Consider the following 27,393-nt stretch of genomic DNA (forward strand, 5'->3'; position numbering starts at 1 on the left):
TTGATGTTTCTGCGCAAGTTCAGCAGACAGTCAGACGGATGCACGGACATGATCAGAACAGCCGGTCAGGTGAAATAGATTGAGCCACAGAATAAGTCTTATTTGTAGGCCTACATGCCATAGGCCTGTGTGCAGTTGTTAGATTGCACATAACATGTTTGCATATTAAGTCTTCTTTTTCTCGACTCTCCAGCATTCTCTCAGCATTCCCTTAATTAATGGGCTCGGTGCGCAAAGACAGGCAGGGTTTCCGACGCTCCTTTTACAGTAGGACCACTTCACAATGAACGGTCAAATAAACCCCAGAGTTCAGTGTCCATCCCGTCCCAACATTTAGAAACAGAATCGAAAAGTCCAAGTGTGAATTGGGTCAGTGGGGATTTTGGAAGAGACTGGAGTGATGGGTCGGTCACGAATGAGCCGGTTCAAAGAGCCAGCTCTTTGACACACACACGCGTAATTGAGATGCCAAAGTGCTCTTCTAAGGACAGCGATTGCGAATAGGTCCGTTCTTCTATGCAATGAAAGTTTTTACAATGCAACAAAATATTTAAATGAGCATCAAGCTATTAAAATCTATATCATGCACCGATAATATCACAGTATATTAGTCGGTCATTTTTATTAGGTTAAACAGGGATTTGATGACGTTTTTAATTTAAGGCCCACCCATAATTGGTCTGGCCCATCCACAACTAGAAGCCGTGCCTGCTGTATACTACCCTCTGTTCAATCCACAGACACAGTGGTACATGAAATTCCTTCACAGCAGCAGCAGGCGACAAAAAAGCACAGCTAAAACAGAACCTTAAAGCCCTGTATCTGTTGGACAGGCAAATTCATTTTGTGTTCTATTACTTTCCACTTCTATCTTTTCCCCCTTAAACTCCCTAGGGGGGCTGGCCCAGGGAAAGATTACTGAGAAACACCCGGCAAGGCCATTGCGCTAGGCTAGTGCCGGCTTGCCCCTTTCTATACTGATGACTCATAGGGGATCCGGGTATTACTCAAAAGTGCTGGCTCTCCGTTTGGTGGCTGGCTTGCTTTCAAGAGATAGCCACAGTATGGCTAATCCATGTCCCTGGGAGCGAGATTGAATTTCCCCAGAGGTGAAGCCTTGCCATGGGATGCGACGCGTGTGCTGGCTTCATGTACCCTACCCATCACGGTCTCCCCGGGTCTTGTAGCCACACACACGCGGTTAACCTTATCTATCAGAACAGGCAGCAATTGTCAAGTAGTAATATAAGCTGTCTCATTTTAAGCAACACTTGCACACCATTGTTTTTTTTCCCTTGTGACCCACACACTCATTCTCAGACACATATACACACAACCACTGACACACAAATTGGCAAATACTCAATCATACACTTACACACACACACACACACACACACACACACACACACACACAAAAACCCACACAAACATTCTGGCTCATTCTCATACACACACCTATACATACATACACACACATCGACTCTGTCAGCACATCACTTCCAGTTGGGTGAAAATCACTTACCTGCACGAAAACCAATTTCCTCTATCAGGTGAGAGCTGACCACAGATCTGCCCAGTTCAGCATATTGCAGGTGCGCCCCGGTGGGATTCATGTCTATCCACTGGCTTTAAACGGGCCTGTGTTCCACAGGGATGAAAGCTGGATGTATTCGCATGGTGAAACCCAATCTCTCCCTTCTAGACTAGCGGTGGGAAGGACTTCCTCTCCCCTCTGCTGGGCCGAGGCACCCTATATCAGGGCTTTTTGGTAACATCTTCTTCATTGAGCATTTGTCAATGTCAGAAGATTAGATTTATGTGGACAAGATGTATGGCCTGCCCACAAACATCCACACACGAGCGTGAGCACGCGCACGCTCTTACTCACATCCTCAGCCCTGACACACAGACACGCACACATGCACACGCGCACACACACTTGCGCACACACACACACACACACCCAGACAAACACAAACACAAACATGCTCACATAGGCACCCCCCCCCCCACACACACACACACACACACACATACACACACACACACACACAAACAAACAAACACAAATATGCTCACATAAGCACCCTCACACATGCACACACACACACACACACGCACACCCATGTCTGCAGGGCTAATACAGATTTAAGACAACATGCAGCAACACCTGATACAACAGCTGACAACAACACTATAGATTTGTGTCAGGTTAGGGCAGTCATGCCTGTGCACTCCTCCATCAGTGCTCCAGGCCCATTGATTAGCTTAACTCCCTGGCTGTCTGGTCTCCCAATAGATAATCTGCTCGTTCATTTGAACTCTTCGAATCGATTCAAGTTGGGTTTCCCTCAGGTTCTGAATCATCTCTGTGGCACATCAACAGCTCATGCCATGTTATAAAGGGTTTCTGTCAAACGCGTAGCTCTCCCTAAACACTAGAGATCATTAAAATACTGAATCCAGCGCTGATGAGGGTAAATCTAGTGCAAAGGCTCAGCTAACAACATGAGTCTTCCTTAGCAATATACTCCTTAGATTAAGAAGGATGAACCTGCACTATTCTTTTTTATGTTAAGTATATCACAAACTAACATGTATCCAAAAAAACAATGCAAAAAGTGCAATGAAATATTGTTACAATTCCATTATCGGTGCACTCTTGTATTTTAGATTAATGCGAAAGTAGCTTCCTGCAAATACATATAGAGTGGGTGCTCCATATACCCTGCAGCCTTTTTAATTATTTAGTCTGACATTATGAGAATATAGAGGAAAACAGCAGGCGAGCGTAGAGGGAGGCAGGATTCAGTCCTGTGGCCGCAAAATGTGATGCTCATAACAACAATGACAATTTAAAATAAAAAAAATTGGGGGGTAGTGTGGGGTGGTAACTACTTCCCTCAGTCTCCAAAGGCCAGGGAGCATCAGCCTGACAAACTGCAAAGTGTTGTTAATAAGAGGGGGGGGGGGGGGATGGTGGTCTCAGTGTGCTGAACTTCAATCCCGGGGCCGATATTCCAGTTTGTCCCCCTCATGTTGACAACAGCCCAAATCACACATCCATCACCGTTACATTAATCAATTCACGGATCGCACAAACCCCCACCCCCTGAAACCATCTCAACCGTAGCCCTGTCTCGCCGTCGCCGCAGCCGAGGGAGGTACACGCTCGGTGACGCAGTAACGCCATTACACGCACGCATGCACAATAACCATAACCATAACCGTTTCACTGGTGGTTGCCTGCTGTGGAATCGTGAAGTGATTCCAAGGAAAATGTCTCCCTGTAATAAGCCATTAAAACACGCCGCTCCTAGTTGTTACGTCTGGGAGATGTTCGCGTTACGCTGATGATCAGAAGAAGTCAGCCAGACTGCACATCAGAAGTGCGGTGTCCGTTGAGTCGCGTTTTTGAAATGGGTAAATTATTGATTGCCGCTATTTGACGAATTGAAGCAAGGGGGTCTGTTTACGATTCGGTTTTTAAAATGAATTAATGCTCATTTCAATCCTTAATGCAATACATAATTACACCTTAACAAAAGGTAAATAGGTTTGCTGTTCACAATCTGCTTGGTCCAGGTCAAATCCTGAATCTTGTCCATGCTGTTTCAAATCTTTACTTGTTTATAAGCCTTTGGGTTTTTTCATCAATTCATTTTGGAACTTATGGGGTGTGGATTAGTTCTACTAGTTCTACTCTAGAGAACTACAAATCCCAACGGACACTTTGGTGTCAAGAGCTATTTCTCCGCAGAGACATGCACATGAACTTTATTAGTCTAGCTCATATACCCTTTGGAGTTGCTCGACAATTGATAGAGTGAGAGAGGGAAATAGATATAGAAAGAGGGATATATAGAGAGAGAGAGGGAGGGCGAAAGCAGTGACAGGGGAAGTTTATCACTTTATCCCTCAGCTTGGTGATGAAAAGAGGCATCTAATTCACCTTGGGAGAGGAGGCCGCATCCGAAGCCCTTCCTTTCTGTTGACAGTCTAAACTAAAGCTCATTTTTCTTATGTTACAATCTAGGCTTCTGGGGGGATTGTGTTTGAAATGATGTAAGCCTACAGCCTTCTTTTTATTCTCGCCAAAGAGATTAAAGCTAAATATTTGATAGGGCTGGAATTAAACCGATTTCTAAACGTGTATTGATACCCCTCGCTCATTTGCCTCTCTTTTGGGACTTGGTGGATCCGAAACAGGTTTGTATTGCTGTTGTATTCACAGATGTACCACCTGACTATAAATAGTCAATGAACCAGCTGTAATTAATTTTAATAGGCATAAATCAAGGTTGAGGAATCTACTCTGGCATAATCATTCTCATCCACTCGCAATTTATGGCAATTAGTGTTGCAATTAGATAGCGGCCTGCCTACAAAATTATATTTTGCCGCAAAGGAAGACTTCCCAGTTGTGCACGCACACATATTAATTGCTCACCAATTCTGTGTTAGTAAAGAACTTTCACTTCAAAAAATTGAAGTGAGAGAGTATTTTAATGCTACCTTTTAGCATTTATAATCCATTGTTAAAGTCAACTATATGGAAAACACACTGTGATGACAATTATCAGAAGATGAATTATCCTGATAACTTACAAAAAAAGATTTATTTGATAGTAAGGTCACAAAACCATTTGATAATTAAAATGCTAATGCATAATTACAATTCCAGATACACTAACTCCAGGGTAGTCCACGTAGTTTGATGCACCATAAGGCAATTTGACGCTTATCCGTTTTTTTGTCGAAGAATAATGAATCTGTTAAAAGGAAATATGATTAGAATGCTTAGATAATTGGCCAGGAAATGAGATGCAATGCTAAATATTTAGAGAGCCACCAATGAAACTTGGCTTGCAATTAACACGTATATAAATGAATTGTCAAGTAATCCTCTAATGTCTTTCCTAAACCTTTGTACAATATTAAAAACGCTTGAGGATGAGTTGTAAATCAATGAAATGAAAAAAATTATCAATGATAATTGTCTGTTAATCATTCTCCCTTTCTTTCTCAAGATGTCTCGCCCTCTGTTGCTATTAATATTAACAACATCATTTGGTTTACCATTAAACCGCAGTAGGCTCACAAATCAGACTTGAGATAAATATCTAAAGTCTGATGGCAGGCAGGCTCAACTCTTGGTGAGCGAGGCATTTCACTCTCTTTGGCTTCATGTTTGATTTCGACAAATCAGCTCGCCGGAGGCAGCAAACACAAACCGTGCCAGCGGTTTCAAACTGTAACAAAGTGTTTGGAAGGGTTTCAAATCAACACTGTGTAGACTGTCCACCGTAGAAATACACTTCATCAAATCGTCTCTGACTTAAAGCCCTTTATCTCTGCGTGTCCCTGTCCAGTGTGGCACCATCGACTACGGCTCCTACGTCAACCTGACGGAGCGCAACCTGCAGGACGCCCAGAAGTTCCTGCTGATGCACGAGGTGGTGCAGCCTGTGGTGCCCGTGCCCTACTTCATGGAGGACAACGTGCGCTTCACCCACGTGGCCGTGGACGTGGTGCAGGGCAAGGACCAGCTCTTCCACATCATCTACCTGGCCACGGGTAGGTGGGGTCAGGAGGATGGATGGATGGGTGGGTGGATGGATGCTTGTGTGCGTGTTTGCATTGTCTGTTGATCCGTCAACGTCTCTGGTCATGATCTCTGTGCGTGTTGGTTTAACACATTGTGTGTGTGTGTGTGTGTGTGTGTGTGTTTGTCATAAATGGTGTGTGTGTGTGTGTGTGTGTGATGTTGTGTCTGAGTGTGCATGCATGTGTTTATCATAAACTGTGTGTGTGTGTGTGTGTGTGTGTGTGTGTGTGTGCTTGTCATAAATGGTGTGTGTATGTGTGTGTGTGTGTGTGTGTGTGATGTTGTGTCTGAGTGTGCATGCATGTGTTTGTCATAAACTGTACTGTGTGTGTGTGTGTGTGTGTGTGTGTGTGTGTGTGTGTGTGTGTGTGTGTGTGTGTGTGTGTGTGTGTGTGTGTGTGATGTTGTGTCTGAGTGTGCATGCATGTGTTTGTCATAAACTGTGTGTGTGTGTGTGTGTGTGTGTGTGTGTGTGTGTGTGTGTGTGTGTGTGTGAATGTGTAGGTATGTCTGACACTTGTGTTCAGTATCAGCATCTGTGATTTTCTTTATGGCACATTTGCACTCTACTGAACAGCTCTCCTCTGTGAACGGTTGCTTTTTTACGTGTCTTTAGTTAGACTGGGGAGGTGGAAAGACATCACTGCTCCATCCCTTGACTCTAACGTTACCACTTCCCACCTCCGCATGGCTTCCATATGCTGTGACTCACACCTGACATTGGCAGACTCCTTTGCCAATGACTATTAGTCTCAAACCTCTCGGTTTATTTCGCTTTTTGGCGTTAACAGCTGGCACGGAGCAATAATGCCTCTGGGAGCAATTGAAAAGAACTACAACCAATCAGAGCGACAAAACATATGACATAGTAATGAGCTGTGATTAAACTTTTACCAAATCCTGTTGAAAGTACGGCCAACACATTGTTCTTATCCACAAATGCTTTATGTGCAGTTGTTCTTTTACAGGAAATACACCGTCCAGTTTGTTTTTGTTCTGTCGCGATTCAACAGACTCTTCCGAATCTGTGGCAGCCATCTTGTTTTTTCAGCCCACTTACGCAGATATTAAATTAACAGTTGTGACGATTGGGCCGATCCGGACCAGGTCTTCTGGAACTCTTTCTGAACAGGACGGGTGCCAAAGCCACCTGCCAAAGCAAATCAAACTTAAGTTTGCAGATGTGTCGTGTTCCCAGCCATTTACAACCCTATACCACGAGACAAGAGGAAGGTCACAAACACCACCAATATTGCAACCTGTCAGGAGAAGACAAGGCAATTTAAACACACTCACACAAATATAACGAGCTAGCAAACACACACACATTCCTAAAGCACACGCAAGTGGCTGATTTATACTGAAATTCTTAACGCTTTAGTTGGCATTCATTATTATTTTCAAAATCAATGCCAAATGCCAATAGTCTGCCGTTAAATATTTTCCAAATATTTAGTGAACGTCAGCTAAAAATGAACTGGAAATAAGTATTGTAAAAAATATGCAATGTTAATTCTTAGCTGATCAAAGGAGCTCACGTCAACGTGATCACTCAGCCGTGATCATTCACTATCGTCTGACGGCAGGCTAGGGGAAAAGCCTGCCAATTCACTGAGGAGTTTTCAGCCGTCAGCAATACTGTCTTTAGGACTGGGTGTCCTGTGCTGTAGCACCCAACAGGAAACGTCGGTATAGTCCTCTTGTCCTCTGACATACTGCATGTGTTATTTTAATGTTATTTCCTAACCCGGGTACAGTAGACATCTGTCTGTTAGTCTCCCTAGCCCACAAAATCCCAGTAGGCCTACCATACACATAAACAGACAAATACACACACATACACACATACACTTTGACCACACACACCACACACACTCACTAACACAAACACACACAAACATGTTCCAGATCATTTGCACTGTGCTTGCCATCTTGCTCTGATCAATGTAGCTTGGCACAACAGCCGCTAACTCCACAAGCTACGTAGACACACACCAGCCACTAATGAAACTTATGAATGCATGCCAAAGCTGTTGGTGTTGGAAGACCACACTCCCTTTTGCATTAAGAGGCTCTCTGCTAATTGGCTTGTAAGGGGGAGGGGGTCATGTCCATATCATATCTTGGGGACCCGAGTTCTTGACTTGGTGTCAAGGTGTCGTGGAGAGTGGGGCTGTGTACACAGTGTTGATTTATTTATTTATTACAGTTTTTTGTTTGTAGAATCACACAACAGGGGTCCTTCAATGCTTGCACCAACTGCTGGTTACTGGTGTTCCTCTCGTTCATAATCTAACCTCATCCCCTGAACGCTTGTCCTCCCGGTCAGTAGCATCTGGGACTTTTGGAGTTCCAGATACGGGTTCCTCTTCTTCTTGTGTGTCAGAGAGAGTGTGAGTGTGTGTGTGTGTGTGTGTGTGTGTGTGTGTGTGTGTGTGTGTGTGTGCTGAAGAAGAATAGGCAGCACACACCGGTCTCCAGACTTACAGAGCCTCATCCCGCTTCAGATGATTTCTCATATTATTCTACAGTCTCGGAGTGCGTCACACCTTGGGGTCCGACACGCCTATTTATCAGGGCCCACCTTGAAGCCATGTATAATGTCTTCCCTCTGCCTTTCTCCTTCCTTTGCCTTCGCAAGCGCGACTAAGTACAATCTTCACACCCCGGGGAACCACATGTATAATTAATGATGTTTGTCTCAGCCCTTTTTTTTCTCCATCCCCTCCAATCTTTCAACGACAAAAAGATCCACAAAATGAAGGATAGGCCGGCAATTAACTGAAAGGTCAGGGCATCACTCTCGGAGACACCGCATTCAAACTGTGTCGTAATTGCCGACAAGTGATTGCATCACATCGCACATTTCCGCGAGAGAATGAGACAGGCCTGTGTGTCGTGTCACTGTGCGTGTGTAATTGTTGCCCCTCGTTTGGTAACAAGACAGGCAGGTGTGGCGTCTTTCTTCTCAAGATTTGTCCTCAAGTCATCTCGCAGACGCTTGGATCCAGGGAGTGATTGTATGGTTCAAACACAGTTCAACGTGCCAGGTCTGCACAGTAAATCTATGGTTATTGCCAGGAACTACATATTGTGCTCTTATTGCTGCCCCAATTGTACCTGTCCTGTGCCCTCCAGAGCTCACTCTCTGTGTCTGTCGCTCTCAATTCAATTCAATTCAAATGGGTATTATTAGCATGGAAAATAAACAATTTCTTTTCACTCTATTCTCCTCTCTCGCTGTCTCTCTCTACCTCTCTCCCCCCCCTCTCTCTCTCTCTCTCTCCCTCTCTCTCTGTCTGTCTCTCTACCTCTCCCTACCTCTCTTTCTCTCTCTCTCCCTCTCTCTCTCTCTCTCTCTCTCTCTCTCTCTCGCTCTCTCTATCTATCTCTCTCTGTGGTCTCTCTTCCCCCCCCCCTCTCTCTCACACTCTTTCCCTCTGTCTCTCTCTACCTCTCTCTCTCTCTCTCTCTCCCCCTCAATGCCCCTCTCTCCCCTCCCCTCCTGTCCCCTCCTGAACGTCATCCACCCCCTTAGTGTTTTATTGTTTTCATTCACAAACCAACCTCCACTGAACCCTGTGTCCCTTCCTTCATGAGTGACCAATCCGGCCTTTCCCCCCCCCACACTTTTTCCTAGACTATGGCACTATCAGGAAGGTGCTCTCCCCTCTCAACCAGTCCATGGGGAACTGCCTGTTGGAGGAGATTGAGCTGTTCCCTCCCAGGAAGAGGCAGCACATCCGCAGCCTGCTGATCCTGCACAGCCGCAGTGAGCTCTACGTGGGCGTGCGCGACCAGGTCCTCAAGATACCGCTGAAGAGGTGCAACTACCACAAGTCCAGAGAGTAAGTCGATTGTTGGCTCGTTTGCATATTATGCATGGCCTCAACCAACGTTTAACATGCACGCACACACGCACACACACACACATGCACACACACACACACACACACACACACACACACACACACACACACAGAATGCGTGCACATACACACCCAGGCACAGGCACATTCATGGCCTGGCACACACACACACACAAAAACACATACACACCCACATGCTCATGCAGACACAGACACAGACACACATACACATACACACACACACACACACACACACACACACACACACACACACACACACACACACACACACACATTCACACTGCAAAGAGACAGTGCCCTATTCATCTCAGTGAGTTTTGAAAGTAAAACATGCACTCATAGCAGCTTTAAAGTTATATTTTAAATATCTGGGGGTTTTATCTGCAAGTTCCAGCCCGTTGTGCTGATGAGAAGCTTCTGCTGAAATGTAATACCCTAAATTAGCCTTTGTTTGAGCCACCTGTCTCATGACTGCCATCCTTAAATGTTTATATATTTACATATGCACACACACATATATATTCAACCACACACACATGCGTATGCACATATGCACACATGCACACACGCACACACACACACACACACACACACACACACACACACACACACACACACGCATGCATACATGCACATGCACACACACGCATGCATACATGCACACGCACACACACATGCATGCACCCAGCGATGTCAGTGTTGATCAGATATTAAGCCGGTGTCAGTCTACAGAGGTGAACTGTGTCTGGGGTGTAAATACTGCTGAAGAAAGCGTGAAGCAACGGGAGAGAAGAGTCAACACACTGAAGATATCCCATCCATCAGACTCCCTAGAAAAGTGAAGAAAAAACACATCACACATCTGCCGTTCCTGACTCGGCTTCAGGAATACATTTGATTTATTAGGAGGAAACGGTGGAACGCAGTTTCGAAGGAGCAGCCAATTATAATGTAAAGTTGCACAAACAAAATTTCTTGATGTTCTCTCAGACACGGGGATGCATCTGCTTGAGTTCTTTGCATCAACGATAGAAATATACACAATTTCAGTCGACTGAAATGTGTCAGAAAGTCACTCACCCCGAGGGTTGCTAGATTTTAAAAAGCCATGACGAATGGCTCTCTTTTTGTGGGTTCTACTCTGTGCCTCACTGAGCACTGCTGTTATTCCCTTTAGAGTCTGCTAAAGACCGGTATTAACCCCCATTTGTGTCCATTTTGTACTATTGTTCTGTGGTTTTTAATGCAATTCCACACAAAAATATATCTCCATATATCTCCATATAATTCTCCTTCCATCAATATGCCCTCTATTGCACTGTTCAAAGAATTGCTTTGTTTGTGTGTGTTTGTGTGTATGCGTGTGAGTGTAAGTGAGTGTGTGTGCATTTGCTTGATTGTGTATGTGTGTTTGATTCAGTTTGATTGTTTTGGGATTGATAGTTTGTATGTGTTTGATTGCATGTATTTCATTGTGTGTGGGTTGGTGTGTGTTTGTGTGTGTGTGCGTGACGGTGAAGATTGTGCGCACGTATGCTACTTCTTTGAAAGCATGGTTTCTAGAGTGATAGACAGCGCTCACCATTGTGTACTTATGCCCCCTTTTGTACTCATGCCCCCCTTTGTCCTCACCAGTTGCTCCTGTGTGATTGGCGCCTCGTTGCCATGGTGCATGCGGATGCCGCTGATTGCGAGGGCTGGCAGATATGCTGTTACTGTCGCTCGGTATTTGCATGAGAAGAGTGACATTGGGGCTTCTTTATAGCCGTCAACAAGCCACTCCAAGCGTCCTCTTTGAAGACGGAGCGGGCATCAACACATATTCTAGGAAAAATATTGACTTAAGGATAATATTCACGTTAGCATGCAAACAGGGAGAAAGCCCTAATCCGGGACGACGGCTCCGGGGATTAGCTGAATAATCAGCGGGACACGCAGTAGTAATTCATCAAGCAGGAACACAGCTTTCAGTCTAGTTTAAACAAATGAATCACCGCTGCCTTTCTTGTTACCATGTACCCCTATCTCGTCCATATCGGTTCATCCTTCATTTCCTTTGTTCCCTTCTTGTCTTTGTTTTCTAACCTTTCTTACCTCCTGTTCTTGTCTTTCTTCTTTTCTTCTCCTTTCATTCCTTGTCTCTTTCCATTGTCCCCTTCCTCAGCTTTGTCACACTATCTCTAAACGTTTTCACACTGCCAAATATGCCCGTCTTATGCACACCTTTTTCCCGGCATGGTGCCATTCCCGGCACTGCCCGAGGTAAATTGCCTGCTTGAGCTAGCACCCTAATTTAACCTCCTTGACCCTACACACATCGGCGGTTTCATTCCGATGTAAATGCGATTAGACGCCTCCGCAGTTCCAGGGGTGAGACTTGGAGAGGTGTAGCTGCATTGTCTAGACAGAGACAACGCAGCGATATCAGGCAAGGCAGTGAATTTGCCGGGCGTGCCAAGCCGCGACCGGACTGCCTTGGCAGTGTAAAAATGCCTTCTCTCTCTCACTTTCTCTCTCTCTCTCTCTCTCTCTCTCTCTCTCTCTCTCTCTCTCTTTTTTATTTTGTACAGCCCTCGCCACGTCCTCTGACCGAGTGAAGTATGGTGGGGGGTGGGGGGTATAAACAGTCTGTTGGGATTTCCTCTTCCTCCCTCTCTAATCCAACCTCCTCAGATCGTTCATCTATCTCCCCCCTTCTCTCCCCCCCTCCTCCCAACCCCTCTAGGGCGTGTGTGGGGGCCAGGGACCCTTACTGTGGCTGGGACCTGGTGCTGAAGAAGTGCACCACTCTGGAGGAGAGTGTCCGGATGAGCCAATGGGAGCAGAGCATCACCAAGTGCCCTGTGAGTTATGCTGAACACGCACCTGTCTACCTCTGCTTTTTGATGATTCAAATTTGTTTCCTGAATACACAAACACACACACACACACACACACACACACACACACACAGAAAAGCATGACACACTGCATGACAGACACCTCCTCTTTTTAAAAAAGATCCACCCGAGATAGACAACCTTGAGCCAGAATCACTTGACTTTCCCGGCACATAATGTGCCCGGGAGAATTATCAAGGGTTCTTCTTCAATCATCTACCTCTGTCTGGCCTGTTGATGAACAAAACAGCCTATTCCATTTACCCTCCCTCTCCCTCTCATTTGCGCACAGCATTAGGCCAGAAAATAGCCTGTCAATTTCCACCCAAATGAAGCGACTCTTCTTTCAAGGTATCCTTCCTCAATGTCAGTCAGGGCACAGAGCGAGAGCGTGTGAAGTCTCTCCCTCGCCCTTGTGGCAGTGGCACGTGCCTCATTTCAGTCCTGGAGGTCATGGAGGTAGACGATACGTCGATAAGGAGGTAGACGATATGACGATAAGATGCACTTTGTCAGTCCCGAGAAGGGAAACAGGAGGCCACCACGTGCAATCATGACTTATGGACAACACGAGAAGCCCCCGAGAACACACACAAAATATGTGCATGCCCAGCCCTATTTGAGGTCTCCTGCATACAACTCTCAATATGATCATAATCATTGTGCCCGGCACAGACATCAAGGTAATCTTCAAAATGTCGTGATCCCAGCTTGCCGTTTGAATCAAACTCTCAAACTGAAGCCTTTTATTGTAAGGGCTCAAATAGTTGCTAGGTAGGTGCCATATATATATTTTTATTTTTCAAACGTTGAAGGCAAAACGTCACAAGAAACGTTTCAAAATAAGCATGTTATTTGTGAGAGAGTTATTTTCCCTGGGAATGGCAACAGGATACACAATGATTGCAATGCAGAGAACGTGCTGAGAAAAACAAGAATGGAACAATACGTATGTTGGTTGTGCAGCGCTAAGCCATAGAAATGAATGAATGGAAGTACGGCGACCGGCCCTTCCTATCTCAATGAGCGCCTCTAATAGTGGAATAGTCTGCTATAGTGTGCTGTGGAAGCTCAGCAAATACAGCTCCAGCCGGAAGCATAAATAAATATATAGAATTATATCAGAGTTCCTTAACTTCATTACCGGTTTACGTTGTGCACTGAGCTATGAGATCAAGCCCATCTTGGAATGGAACGTAATGTACATGCCTCTGTAGGGATGTGTGATTGTTTTGCATGGATGACCAACCCAGTTTCCCCCCCGGGGATAAATAAAGCATATCGAATGGTATCGTATGTACTGTAGCACTTGATCCCAGGTGGGGGCCAAGTCAAGCTTGCTGACCAGGGGATTAGTTGGGCCGTGTTCTGCTGTGTAATCCAGTATTCCGTTTCACCGTCAAGCCAAGCGCTGGAGTGGTTCCAGGGGCCGTGGCAACCCCCTTTGTTGACGAAAGGGAAAGTTCACCGCACGGTTTTGACTCACACACAACATGAGAGGCAGAGGGAGGGAACGGGTATTTACTCCCTGAGCTGTGGTCTCGCCGGGTCCAAAAGGCGCTCACAATGAGCATGAATTAAGTTGGGCGGTAAGCAAGGAACAGTGCCGAGCGCGCAGAAATAACGACAATAGAGGGGTTCCCGCCCTGCCCCAAACTGACTTTGACATGTATGTACTTTTCTCTCGCATGTGAATGCATAGTGTCTGTGATTACACGCTCAGTGTAGAACCAATATAGGACAAAAGGATTGCGGTATAAATAGATAAAGGTTGAAAAACAGAAGAGACAAAACGATCCACAGAATATATCTATATGTAGATACTGTATATTATTATATATCATATCTCTATGTATCATTAGTATATGATATTATATATATATATGATATCTATATATATATGATATCTATATATATATGATATCTATGATTGCTTGCCTTGTCAAGAGTTTCATTGCCCAGTGTTGTAATGTACATTTAACAAACACTTTGTCACTGTGAGTTTGACTTTGATATATGATACATACATATATGAGTATATACTTATACATATGATTGTTTTGGTGTCTTTGCTCTTGACCACAGTTTAAAGAATTGCTCTTGCTTCAAACTTTCCTTCTTGTGCTGCGTGTGTTGGAGGTTGTTGCAGGCCGGTCAGGGTGTTCGCGTTAGACCACCCAGTGTGCTGTGTAGGCAGAGGCCCAGGTTGCTCCTCCCTCATTGCCTTCAAACACACTATCTGCCACGGAAGAGCGCTCAGGGTCCTCACACACAAGACACAAGCACACTGGGTCAAAAAGTTCAAGCGGCGTTATCAAAATCCGTAAACTCAACAATACGTCCGTAATCATTGAATGTTTCTCGTATATGTATTCCTCATTCGACAGCTGTTAGGCTTCCAGTCTATGTTATTTTGAGGCTGTGTTTGAAATAAGGTGTGATTTTTAAGACCTCTCCCTGTCCCTTGGAACAACAGGGCCCTTCATCTGCCTCCCAAATTGATCTATCTCAATACGAGTGCAATTACTGTCTTTCCCTTCTTTGGTTTTCATGAAAATTGCAAGGTTCTTTGTCCCTCAAGTAATAGGAAATATGATAATGTGAAAGACACAACGTTAGCAACCTCGAGGCTTATAGAGGCTCGTGGCTTTCGGCGTTTTCGGCACTGATGCAAATGATTCTCTCAAGCACCACCACCCAATTTATACCCACAGAGTTCAATTACCAACAATGATGATAGGCTGGACCTTATCTCTCGCTCAGCGCCACAACACACGATCATAATAGCCTCTATTTTAAGTGAAATCTTGAAATTAATATTTTCAATTTTTCGGTATGAAGCCCATAGTGGTGTCAGGGCATCGCCTCTGATTCATCGCCAGGCATGATATACTTCACACGCAACAGTCTATTTCCCTATCTTAACATTTCGTAGATAAGTTGTCTCCATATGTGAGGGCTGTTATTTTCTCCCATTTTCCAATTTTTTTTCTCCTTTGCGTATTGTAAATTACCCTCCCTCTCCACCTTTGACTAATCTCTCCGTCTCTATACCTGAGTCTGTCTCTATTTCTGCTGTCAGTTTGTGACTAATCCTTCGCTTTACAAGTCTTTCACCTCTGTCTTGCGCGGCGTCGGGGATATGTGCTGAGGCTGACGCAGAGAAAAAAAGCGTTGTTTCCCGTGGCTTCTAGTTGAGGCGCATCGATTTCCACGTCTCCCATCTGGCTTTGCTTCGCAGTTCAGCGAACACCGTCTTGTTTGTGCGAGGCTAATTTTGCAAGCGAAGGCGGCTAACAGTGTGTCGTGTTATTTAAAGGGGCATTAGAAAGTTTCTGTGACGCTGTCCTCCACCTGTTCCCCCTCCCGCCAGGTGCGTAACGTGACGGTGGACGGGGGGTACGGTGCCTGGGCGAGCTGGGCTGCCTGTAGTCATAACGACGGCGGTAGTGGGGGGGCCTGCCTGTGTCGGACGCGGGCGTGTGATAAGCCCGCCCCCCAGTGTGGCGGTCAGTCCTGTCAGGGTAGCAGCGTGGAGGTCGCCAACTGCTCACGGTAAGTGTGTCAGTGTCACTTTCTGCTGGCCTTCTGTCTGTTTATCCATTCATCTATCAATCTTTCTGTCTGCCTGTCTACATGCTATCTTTATGTCAGTCTTTCTGACTGTTTACCTGTTGGCTTTCTTCCTGCGCGTTTGTCTGTCTGTCTATAGCCTCTTACACACATAGTTCCTATAGTTAAATTACTTGAAACTTCAGGCACTGGTTGTGAGCTTCCTTAGTCACACATGCATCTATGTTATGGAACATATCCGTTCCCTGCTGCACCATTTCACACATAGCATAGCGATGCCAATTAGTTTGCTCCATGTGAAAGCGTCTTAAATCAGACGGACATAAACCTTTTATGGCTCTCCCTGCTTTCATTCATAACACAGGCCAACGTGTAAGTGATCTGGGAATGTTGCTAGGTCTTGGCATTTTCTGGGATACATTGATCCCTGGTCCCATTCACACATGGCCCCATGCAGGACATGTTCTGGAACATTGCAGGGAAAGACTGCATGAGTGAAAGGGGCTTTACCATCTGTGACTTTTTTTTCCTTCACTGTGTATATCTGTCTTTCCCTCTATATATCAATCTCTCTGTCTATCAACCTATCTACCTGTGAGCTTTCTTTCAGTGTCTCTGTCTTTCTATATTTTGATGTATCTATCTACTGTAGGCCCATATATCACCTATATGTATCTGAGTAGCTGTCTACTGTATCAATCTCTGTCTATTTTTCTATCTGTTAGTCAGATCATGCCTGTGTGTGTGTGTGTGTGTGTGTGTGTGTGTGGACCCCAGGAACGGTGCGTGGACCCCCTGGACCGTGTGGTCTCCCTGCAGCACCAGCTGTGGCATCGGCTTCCAGGTCCGCCAGCGCTCCTGCAGCAACCCCACGCCCCGCCACGGGGGCCGTGTGTGTGTGGGCCAGAACCGGGAGGAACGGTATGACACACACACACACACACATCTGCACACACACGTGCATACCCACATACACACACACACTTTCACATGCACACACACACACACACACACAAGCATGCAGGCACATACACCTATCTATATCTGCTGTGTATCCTACATGATGGAGATCACATAAAATCACAACATGTCTGTGGCTCACACAAACCGTCAATGTACAGAGAGTGTGTGTGTGTGTGTGTGTGTTTTCATCACATTTTATTGCATACCATTTGAAATCATCAAAACAATCACAAACAGCTGTAGACGATGACTCCTTTGGTTTTTCCTTTTATTGCCAACATTTTACACCCACTTTGTAATTTTCTGGCTTTCAAACACACACAGCCAGTCAGCATGCTGAAGCTTTCCGCTGTCAGTCAGGAAGAACGATCCCCTGATAAGAAGACATAAAACAATACGGGCCTCCCTCCCTCCACTTGTTTCGATCACATGTAGGGAGGAAGGGAAATGACTGAGCGCTGGCTAATCTCGCTGGGTAGTGATGCTCCGTAACGGATGGATGGTAAATGGCCGGGGCTAATTGTGGACCCTGCTTCCTCTATCTTCCTTCATACTCCTCCCGCTGTCTCGCTGATGTGTTTTCCTCCCGCCCCCTGTGGTCCTTTGCAAATAAGTCATACAGTAGGAGATAGATGGATGGCGGGAGCAGAAAATTGTTACCAGTTGTCACCATAGCAACAAAATGAGGCAGTGGCGGGGAGCAGGAGGGATCGGATGTGGCCGTCAAAGGCCGAACCCTCCATTACATCCTTCTAGCCCAGATAGTCAGCCATTTGGTTTTTGCCCCTCGCGGTGTTCTTCCATTTCTCTCTTGTTTTCTGTGTGTCTCTCTCTCGCCTCTCTCGTCTGTCTGTCTGTCTCTCTCTCTCTCTCTGTCTCTCCTCTCGCCCATGTTTTCATTTTAACCAACATACTGTAGAGGAGGTTGCCAGCAGCCATATTGTGAACATGAGAGATGAATGACTCAGTCCAATGCACATGTGGAGAATACAACGAGAAAAAAAAACCTCAATATATTGAAAGTTAAAATACTGGTAAACCCTAGTGTATCCGTATTTTGATAGAATACATTTATTAACGTTTTCTATGGGGAGAAAAAGGTTGTTTTCAAGAGAACGCCATACCAGATCGGGTATTTTGCATATTATGTCTCAAAGCAACAGAGAGAGAGAGGGAGAATGGGAGAGCAAGAGAGAGAGAGAGAGCGGCCATGGAAAGGCTACCACTGCGAACACAGATATATATGTGTGTGTGTGTGTGTGTGTGTATGTGGGGTGAACACCTTCACACACTCAAGGATATACACACACACATCCCATGCTGTGTGTAGAATCTAACAATACAACATAAATAATTCAACCAAAACCAACTTTCTTAAAAGAGTCTTTGTGAATGAATACCCAATTGTTTTTCTGCAGTTTGTAGAGCAAAGAGCTAATTAGCTCAGTTGGGCCATGCTAAGAAAGGCTCCAGGCTAAATTTGGCTGCTAAACGCTTGTGTTTATGGACCTTATGTTCCTCCCTCCAGCAAGCCCATACAATATTCCCTGCTAACTCAGCCTATAGCCAGTAATTAGTAACATTTTTAATCTGGACACTTTGTTAATACGTTTTGTCATCGTAATGCGTTTGTCATCGTTTGGTTATTATTATCTACCCCCCGTTCCCCCCTTACCCCACACACGCATATTAAATACATGCCATTGGGTTTAGGCATTCACCTCTACCTCTCAATACTGGGAGGGCATACACAGGACACGGGATCACCAGTGTGAAACACTGACAATGACAAACCCTGTAGTTACACGCTTTGGGCTTCCATTGGAACTGTGTGTGTTCGCTTGAGCTCTCCGCAGCGTTCTGTATCCTCAGCACACAGAATTCACGCTTTGATCTGCTCTGATCATTGACAGACTATTCCACGGAAAACAAGACAATACAAATATCCTTGAGGTGTCCCCTCGCTTACAACTGAAATCCTCAGAACCCAACCTGGGCATTTCCCTTCCATAAAATAAGGGGGCTTTGCATGAGCCATAGCACAACAACAAAATGGCAGTAAAAGGTCAGTTTTACTAGTCAGACGTGAAAGAGTGAGTGCGTGCCTCTAATAGGGCCCGGCCACTTGGTTTTGTTATTGCGGAGCGACAACGAAGTAATTAAGCGTTTTAGATGCCGCCGTTACACTGTCTCGTAAAGAACGGCATTACGAGTGATGCATGCATCCCCGTTCTCCCTTGGGCCGCGTGTGTCATGGATCTACAGGAAATATATACCTCACACACCATCATTATAACCCGGCCCGGGAGTCTGAGCATCACTTTTCCTTTTCTAACGCCGGCTCTTTCATTATTTTTACCCCACGTGCCGCGTTTAGACACATGCTGGCGAATCGCGCTTTGGAGCGTTTTGGGGATCTTTGTCGTGTTTTGTTTTACGGGGTGCCATTTGTCAGAGCTTGATAGGCACGTAAAAGAGATGTGTCTGTCTGGTCTGTTAAAGTTTATTCGGGGGCGTTTTACAGGATTGTTCCACACAGTCCCCCATCTTGTGGTGTGGCCTCTTTGCTGGAGCTATTTCAGTCGCTGCCGTCGACAGGCCTGTAAGTATGGTGACACCTCTGGTGCTCATCGTCCATCATCTCGGCTGCCCTGCCAATGTGATGTGATTAACCGCAGAGCGAGGCGGGATAGCTGCCATTTTGCTACGCAGCAGGTGTCCAGTCAATTAAGCAGACGTTACGTCCTACAAAAATCCTGACTCAAAAGAAACACAGAAAAACTGCGTTTCCCTACAAAGCACAGGCACACCGCACACCACACACCCCACGCTCATTTCGCAGGATCCTTTTTTAATCTTGTACTCTCCTTTCACAGGTACTGCAACGAACACCTGCCATGCCCGGCGCATGTCTATTGGTCAGCATGGTCGGCATGGGAACGATGCACGGTGCCGTGCGGGGGAGGCATCCAGTCACGACGCAGGACCTGCGAGAACGGAAACGAGTGTCCCGGGTGTAGCCAGGTATGTCCAACCCGTTTCTTTTGATAAGAAGAGCGGGGCCCGCTCGTCTGTCCATCAATCACTTTCGCTCTCCGTCTAGCTCTCTCTCTGTCAGTGTCACTCTCTCTTCCTCTGCCTCGCTTCTTCTACTGCTCGCATATATTGTCGTAGTAGTTAACATTTTAACAATGAGGGAGGATCAGAAACACACTCAATCCACCAAAATAGCGCCTCTGTATATTTATAAAGCGACAGTGCTTTCATTTGATGTACTGCATTAACCAGACTGCTCTATTACACCGCATACACACACACACACACACACACACACACACACACACTAATCAATCCATACAGTACATGACTACAGGCTTATCTTCTGCAATAATTCCTGCACCAGAGCAAAATGATGCAAGCTGTCTTTATGCGCTCCTTGTTGGCAGAATCCACCATGCAGTTTGAAAGCACGCCTCTTTATCCACAGTTCTCTTTAGGAAAGCGAGGGAAGGAACTTAATGATATTTCACCAATCCCTTCTTAGAAATGGGGTTTAATAATGATATAGAGATCTCAGTTGGGGATGCGTTCAGTCTTCTTGGTTTTTGTGTGTGTGTGTGTGTGTGTTTTTCTGTGCGTATTTTCAAATAGACCTTTGAAAAATCCAAAATACATCCTTTGTCCCATTTTCTGTTTGGGTGTGTGTGTGTGTTTTTTCGGTGTCTGTTTGTGTGATTGTGTGCTTGTCTGTCCTGGTTTAGTTTTCTGAAATGTGAAAATTACATTTTACAAGATGATTGGCTGTGACACATTTGGGCCGACAAACACTCAAGTGAAAAGACGGCGGCCCGCTAGTCAGTAGCAGTTTAACACTGTGACACAAACACAGAATACGGATCCATACAGACACATAACACACACTCACATAACTCACATAACAAGCACCCCTAGAATCCGACAGCATTTCTTACGCAATCCAACACCCGGAAACTATTCCCAAAGGGATGTCAGTACCAAGAGTATTGGACAGCTGCAGAGGAACCCACTGCCTCCAGAACGAGAGGTTGCAGGAATGTTCCAGATATTTATATATTTTTTGAGACCAAATGTATATTTTTAGCAGTGGGAACATTGACGGGGAAAACTTTCCCGGAAGGAGTCACACAGCGGGAAGTGTCAAGTTAGACAGAGCTTTCCTGAGTCAGTGAGAAAGTTGAAAGGTCAGAACGTCTTCCCATGTCCTCTTCTTTTCCCTCCATAACGATACCGATAGCATTTAGCATGTAGCATTGTATTTCCTCCTGATTCTCGTTCACAGTGAACCTCACACATTGCATTTGTGTTTTATGTGTTAAATTATTTGTACACGCAGACTCCACTGATGCAATTATACAAGCTGACCCCCTGTGAAGTTGATAATAAATTCTAATGTTGTAATATTGTACGGCTAACGATATTGGCGACAATAGTAGCATCCCCCTGGTGCATCTGAAGCTGGTAGGTTGTCGAGCTCAACTCTTAACTGCTTGATCAAAATGGTATCTCTGTTTACCTTGTTTGTTTGTGTGAACACACACACACACACACACACACACACACAGACACACACACACACACACTTATCGGGTGTCCGCACACCTACACACAAAGAAAAAGTATTGATGTGGCATCTGTCTGTATTCACTCTTCCCAGAGATGCCCACATTTTCAATTATAACAGACGTGTGCACATGCCACACACACACATGCACACACACGCACACACCACACACACAAACACATATGCACACTTGCAAGCACTCATACAATCACCTACACAAACACACACACACACACACACACACACACACACACACACACACACTGTAACGTGGGATGGTGCAGGTTAAGGTTATGGTCGTTTAGCAATAGCTCCGGTTAGCATGAAGTCACAGGTAGGCAACAGGTAGGATTAACCTCATGATAGTTTTATTATTTACTGGGACCATATCATGCCAGGTATCAACAGCACTATTTCTATTTAAGCATACATGCTTTCAAGTATATAGTTCCGAGATCCCTGCCTACACCAACGCATTACAAAACTAAAAGATATACACGGAGACTTTGCTGATAGACGGCAGTTACTCGTAATAAAGCAGAGGAGCACGCGCACTCTTCAGGTTCACCGTTAACTTGCATATAACAAACACAAGGGATGTGCCACCTAGTGGAGCTACATGTTATAGACCTGACTGTTACATATTCCCCCTGTTTATAATAAGGCTGTCCCCAGCCGTACACAGCAGAAGAAGCAACCAAGCTACACTTAGCGTTTCGTAACACATTACTCCACGGAAAGTTAGCCATTACTTACACAGGGCAAGAAATAATGTTCAGTGTATCGACAAACATATCAGCGGACAGAGTATAAAAGACAGTCTACAACCCAAAATAAAAGGCAGAAAAGTACATAGTTAACTTTTTTTTTTTTTTCAGGTATTTTTTTCTATTAACAAACCACTTTTTACCAAACCTTAACCACCTTAATGTGGTGATATGAGTCAAAACTGTTCATATACAACTTCTTAAGTAACCTTAACCATCGGTGAACCCAGAAGGCAAGATATACAATATTTAAACACAATATTCAAAAACAAACAAGCCGGGTCACTTACATGTGCGGACCACAACGTGAAATTTTGACATCACCCCACTCCCAAGCCCTCATCGCCAGAAGCTGAGGGAGACCGCTATGACCAATTGTGAAGCAGATCCGATAAATTCCCTAGGAGGAGAAAAAAAACCAAAATGGCCAATTTTGACGTCATGCCACAGACACACCCTTCAACATACAGTCACAAATAGCATGGCGTTGGTTCAGCACCATTTTTTGACTGTACTGAACAATTTTTAAGCAGATCCGATAAATTCCCTAGGAGGAGTTTGTTCAAATATAAGGCGAAAAATGAAAATAGCCGACTTCCGGTGGGTTTTGGGGCATGGGTCCAAGAGGCTTTTCTGTAGTTATTGGCACGTTGTATGTGCCTACCGAGTTTCATACATATTGTTGAAACGTGGCGCAGGGGCTGCTTTTTAAAGATCCCGTAGGGGGCGCTACAAACATGACAAACACGATTTTTGGTATCTGAGCTACAGGCACCAGTCTACACGTGTCCTGTGAATTTCATATTCATAACTATTACGGTCTCTGCAGAGTGATTTACCCTGCCACCAGAGCCTCTGGTGGCCATATTGTTTTGCCAATCGACTTCATTTTTTCAACATCATAGGAGTCCAACTTGATGTTGATATGTGCAATTAACTATTTTTGCATTTTAAACCACACCCCTTTTAGAACTCAATGGTTCATGGGTGCTTTCAACTTTATTGTACAGACTAATCTTTATGTCAGATTGAAGATAATGGGCCATAGACGATATGGGCTAAAGGATTTTTGTCAAAGTCAACAAACCTGGGATCCTTAGGCAATTTACTGTTTTTAACTAAATTCAAAATGGCGGAAAATCTGGGAACCGGAAGTCATAAGTTACTATGGCAAATTTGTTCATCATGAGAATATGCATGTGTCATCAAAGTTTCATGAGTGTAGGTCAAACCGGTGACGAGATATGCTTGTGCAAAGTTTGCACTTTTGAACAGTTGGTATAGCGCCACCTTTGGGCCAACCTGAATTTGACGCATAGAATATCAAATTTTACACCAGGCCCCACAAATTAGCCAAATAAAAATGAGTTTTCATATATTCATTCATATGTTCAGGGGGGGAAAAATGCAGTCGAAGACGCTAAAAATAATAAACATAGCAAAAACAATAGGGACCTTGCAGTTCCTGCTCAGTCCCTAATTAACTGTAGCATTGCATAGATGTAAGACATAACCTGGTCGACTTAGAAACACAACTGTCTGCTTCAGATCAATTTTGTCAGTATGGTAAGAGTTTGTCCATCGGTTGTCTGACCAACCCAACGTGATCCTAGGGTGATGTCTCGGACGTAAGTCATACCGTCCAGCAGGGTCCGGGTGTCAGACACCATCACAGTTGAGTGGTGTACAGAGTCACAGTCCAGGGGCAACGAGTCAGCAACACCAGGTGTGTCTGCAGCAGGGAGGTCATCCTGGGTGTCATCGTAATAATTGTCCAAGACCTCAGGGTTGTTTTGCTCTGCCGTCACAGGGGCGGTGCGCCTGCCGGTAGAAGGAGAGTCCCAAGTGTGGAATGGTTGCATGTTCACAACATGAAAAACTCCAGCATCCACACCCATGTCCAGCCTACTCAGCCTGTAGTTGACGTCCCCCAGCTTTTGACTGACACGTAATGGGCCTGTGAACAGGGGTGCTAGTTTAGCTGTAAAGTTGGACTGCCCATCAGATCTAGGGTGTGTCTTTGTTCTGACAAGGTCACCCACAGCAAAGGTAGCCGGACGGCTACGTCATAGTAGTGTTTTTGTCTGTTGTGACTGTGGTTGAGTGCTGCTCTCGCGTGGTCGTGAGCTTCTTGGAGGGAGGCTCTAAGAGTCTCTGGGTAAGGCACACCGGGTTCATCCACATTGTCACAGGAAGGTTGTGTTATGAGGTTGAGTGGGGTGTCCAGCTCCCGACCATACAGCATCATGGAGGGGCTAAGTCCTGTGCTCTCATGGGGGGCTGTACGCAGTGCAAAGCAGATTTGGGACAGAAACTTATCCCACGACGTGTGCTTGTCCCCAATGTAGGCACGTATGGCAGTTTTTAGTGTCCTGTTCACCCGTTCTGTTGCGTTTGTTTGAGGGTGGTAAGCAGTGGTGAGCCTGTGCACCGAGCCAAGGGTCGAAGTGACATTTTCGAACAACTCACTCACAAAGGGCGAACCTCTGTCAGAGATAAGGTAGGTTGGGGCACCGTGTCTGGCAAACACTTCACTGACAAACTTTCCGGCCGCCACTTGAGCTGTCGTGTCCCTGACTGCACACACCTCAATCCACTTGGAGAAATAGTCAACAAAGACTAGTAAGTACGCATTTCCTGATGGCGTGCGGGGCAGTGGACCCACAGAATCCACTCCTGCGTACTCCCAGGATTTCTGAGGCAGGCAAGATAGGGACCATGAGGCCAGCCGGTTTCCTCTGACACGGCTTGGTGAGTTGACAGATTGAACACAAAGTAACATACGAAGTAACACAAGTGTTGTGGGCACCAGGCTTATGCTTTATGTTGAAATCAAAGTCTTGTAGTCCTATAGACCAACAGGCTAGTCTGCCGCAGGGGTTTGGGCGGGACATTAGCCATTTAGCCATTTACCACAAGCCAAGTTACCACAACAGTGTTGTTTAAGAGAAGCAGAAAAATTAACTGTCCATACAGAGTGCAGTTGAATAAAAATCGACCCTTTAAGCTAAAAAAAGAAATTGACCTAAATGACAGGTTGCAAGGCACAAAAATCAATACTATGAATCAACGTAAAATAACTGTATACCGCTATCATCGCGTGAAAATAACAGTCTTTAACATCAAGGGGATTTTTTTTTTTTTTAACTCACACAGTCCAGTCTATCCGCGAAAAAGATAATTAATCCACAATCTGGGGAGAAAATAAGCTTGGTGTCCCTTAATCCACAGTGTTAAGTGTTTGAAAAGTTATCTTATCCAGACTGAATGTGAGGTTTTTCTTGACGCTCTTACCTTCCCTTTAATTCTCTTTCGCTTTCCTCTTCCCTTTAATTCCAGAGGAAAGTGAAAGAGAACGCACAAATGCAAGGCTGTGAACACGCGAGCGCGACTCCAACGTAAACTACACAGCAACAGTTAGCTTCAGGAGGTTATCCTCCGAAACAGCACGGCCACGTCCGGGAAAACTGCATTAAATCCACTCATACGGGCACCCAGGGTGGAGAAAGCAGTCCGGTCTGGTCCGAGCTTGCGAAGAGAGGTCCAGAGTTTATTCGTTTGGGCGCCAGTTGTAACGTGGGATGGTGCAGGTTAAGGTTATGGTCGTTTAGCAATAGCTCCGGTTAGCATGAAGTCACAGGTAGGCAACAGGTAGGATTAACCTCACGATAGTTTTATTATTTACTGGGACCATATCATGCCAGGTCTCAACAGCACTATATCTATTTAAGCATACTTAAATAGATATAGATATACTTGCTTTCAAGTATATAGTTCCGAGATCCCTGCCTACACCAACGCATTACAAAACTAAAAGATATATACGGAGACTTTGCTGATAGACGGCAGTTACTCGTAATAAAGCGGTGGAGCATGCACACTCTTCAGTTCAAGTTAACTTGCATATAACAAACACAAGGGAGGCGCCACCTAGTGGAGCTACATGTTATAGACCTGACTGTTACAACACACACACACACACACACACACACACAAATTAAGACACTGCTGCACTCACAGCAGCTACCTATACCTAAGATTACCACAGCGCCTGTCTAGAATGGAGAGCAAGAATGTGTGTGTGTGTGTGTGTGTGTGTGTGTGTGTGTGTGTGTGTGTGTGTATGTGTGTGTGTGTGTGTGTGTGTGTGTGTGTGTGTGTGTGTGTGTGTGTGTGTGTGTGTGTGTGTGTGTTTGTTTTGTACCAGGATTGTTTGTGGGTGTTTGCATATGCTTGTTATTTATGTGTGTATTTCTATCTTTGTCATGTTTGATGTTGCTGTGACCCCCTGAGGTTTCACCAGACATCATCTGACAGCAGAGCACCGAAGGCTGTCTCACATCCATGAAGACAATTTCAATTATCTCTAAAATCCCTCTCCAAAGGCTCCTTCTCACTGATGACTTTGTCCTCGTCGACTCCACTAAAATGTGCCCAGTTCCAGAAAATGCCAAATTGAATTAAACACAAAGTCAAGGAAAAATCTCCTTTCTTTCCTTTGGTGAATGCCTATTCATCCCACTTAAACACCATTCCACTGAGACTGAAAAGCACAAGGTCAGTAAAAGAATAGCCTGCTCAGGGACTTGTTCTACGTGTACTTATCCAGCACTGTCACCGGAGCTCTGGGACTGAGCGCACACTTCTTGCGCACTGTTCTGAGCAGAGAGCAACATGAGCTCTACTGCAGCACACACACACACCCATGCCCTTTGAGTACCATTGCCCTGGTGGTCACATGAGGGAAAAACATTCAGACGCACGCTCGGTTAATCTCCAAGATCAGGGCTTTGTCATCGCTCCCTGTTGAATAAGATTGTGATAAATCATGAAAAATAGGTCATCTTAACCAATTATATATTAGGTTGAGTTTGATTTATTTAGCTGACGCTTTTCAACAAAGTGACCTACTATACAATAAGTACATTCGACAATGGAGATAAAACTCAAAAGTGCAAGAATCATGCAAGTACATCAAATAAGGAAAACCTAAAACAGTATCAAATAAAATACTCAAACACATCAGCGCAATCAAGTCTGGCAGTGTTGGTGATTATTGGAACAATTGTGACCCAGTTTGGTGTGATAAATGTTGTATGTGACTGGGGAA

At 45.1% G+C, this 27,393-nt stretch overlaps 1 protein-coding gene across 1 annotated transcript in view; it reads left to right on the forward strand.

The window, feature by feature from the left end:
• sema5a (sema domain, seven thrombospondin repeats (type 1 and type 1-like), transmembrane domain (TM) and short cytoplasmic domain, (semaphorin) 5A) overlaps nt 1-27,393 on the forward strand; it is a gene marked incomplete at both ends in the record, with an annotated part of 77,943 nt that overhangs the window by 26,576 nt on the left and 23,974 nt on the right. The window contains 6 exons of the mRNA XM_084474888.1: nt 5,376-5,580; nt 9,252-9,459; nt 12,227-12,344; nt 15,754-15,935; nt 16,731-16,874; nt 19,793-19,940. Of these exons, the coding sequence (XP_084331014.1) occupies nt 5,376-5,580; nt 9,252-9,459; nt 12,227-12,344; nt 15,754-15,935; nt 16,731-16,874; nt 19,793-19,940 (1,005 nt within the window). The remainder of the gene's footprint in view (nt 1-5,375; nt 5,581-9,251; nt 9,460-12,226; nt 12,345-15,753; nt 15,936-16,730; nt 16,875-19,792; nt 19,941-27,393) is intronic.

This window comes from Micromesistius poutassou (genome assembly GCF_964030765.1).
Source record: "Micromesistius poutassou genome assembly, chromosome: 11".
NCBI classification, from domain to species: domain Eukaryota; kingdom Metazoa; phylum Chordata; class Actinopteri; order Gadiformes; family Gadidae; genus Micromesistius; species Micromesistius poutassou.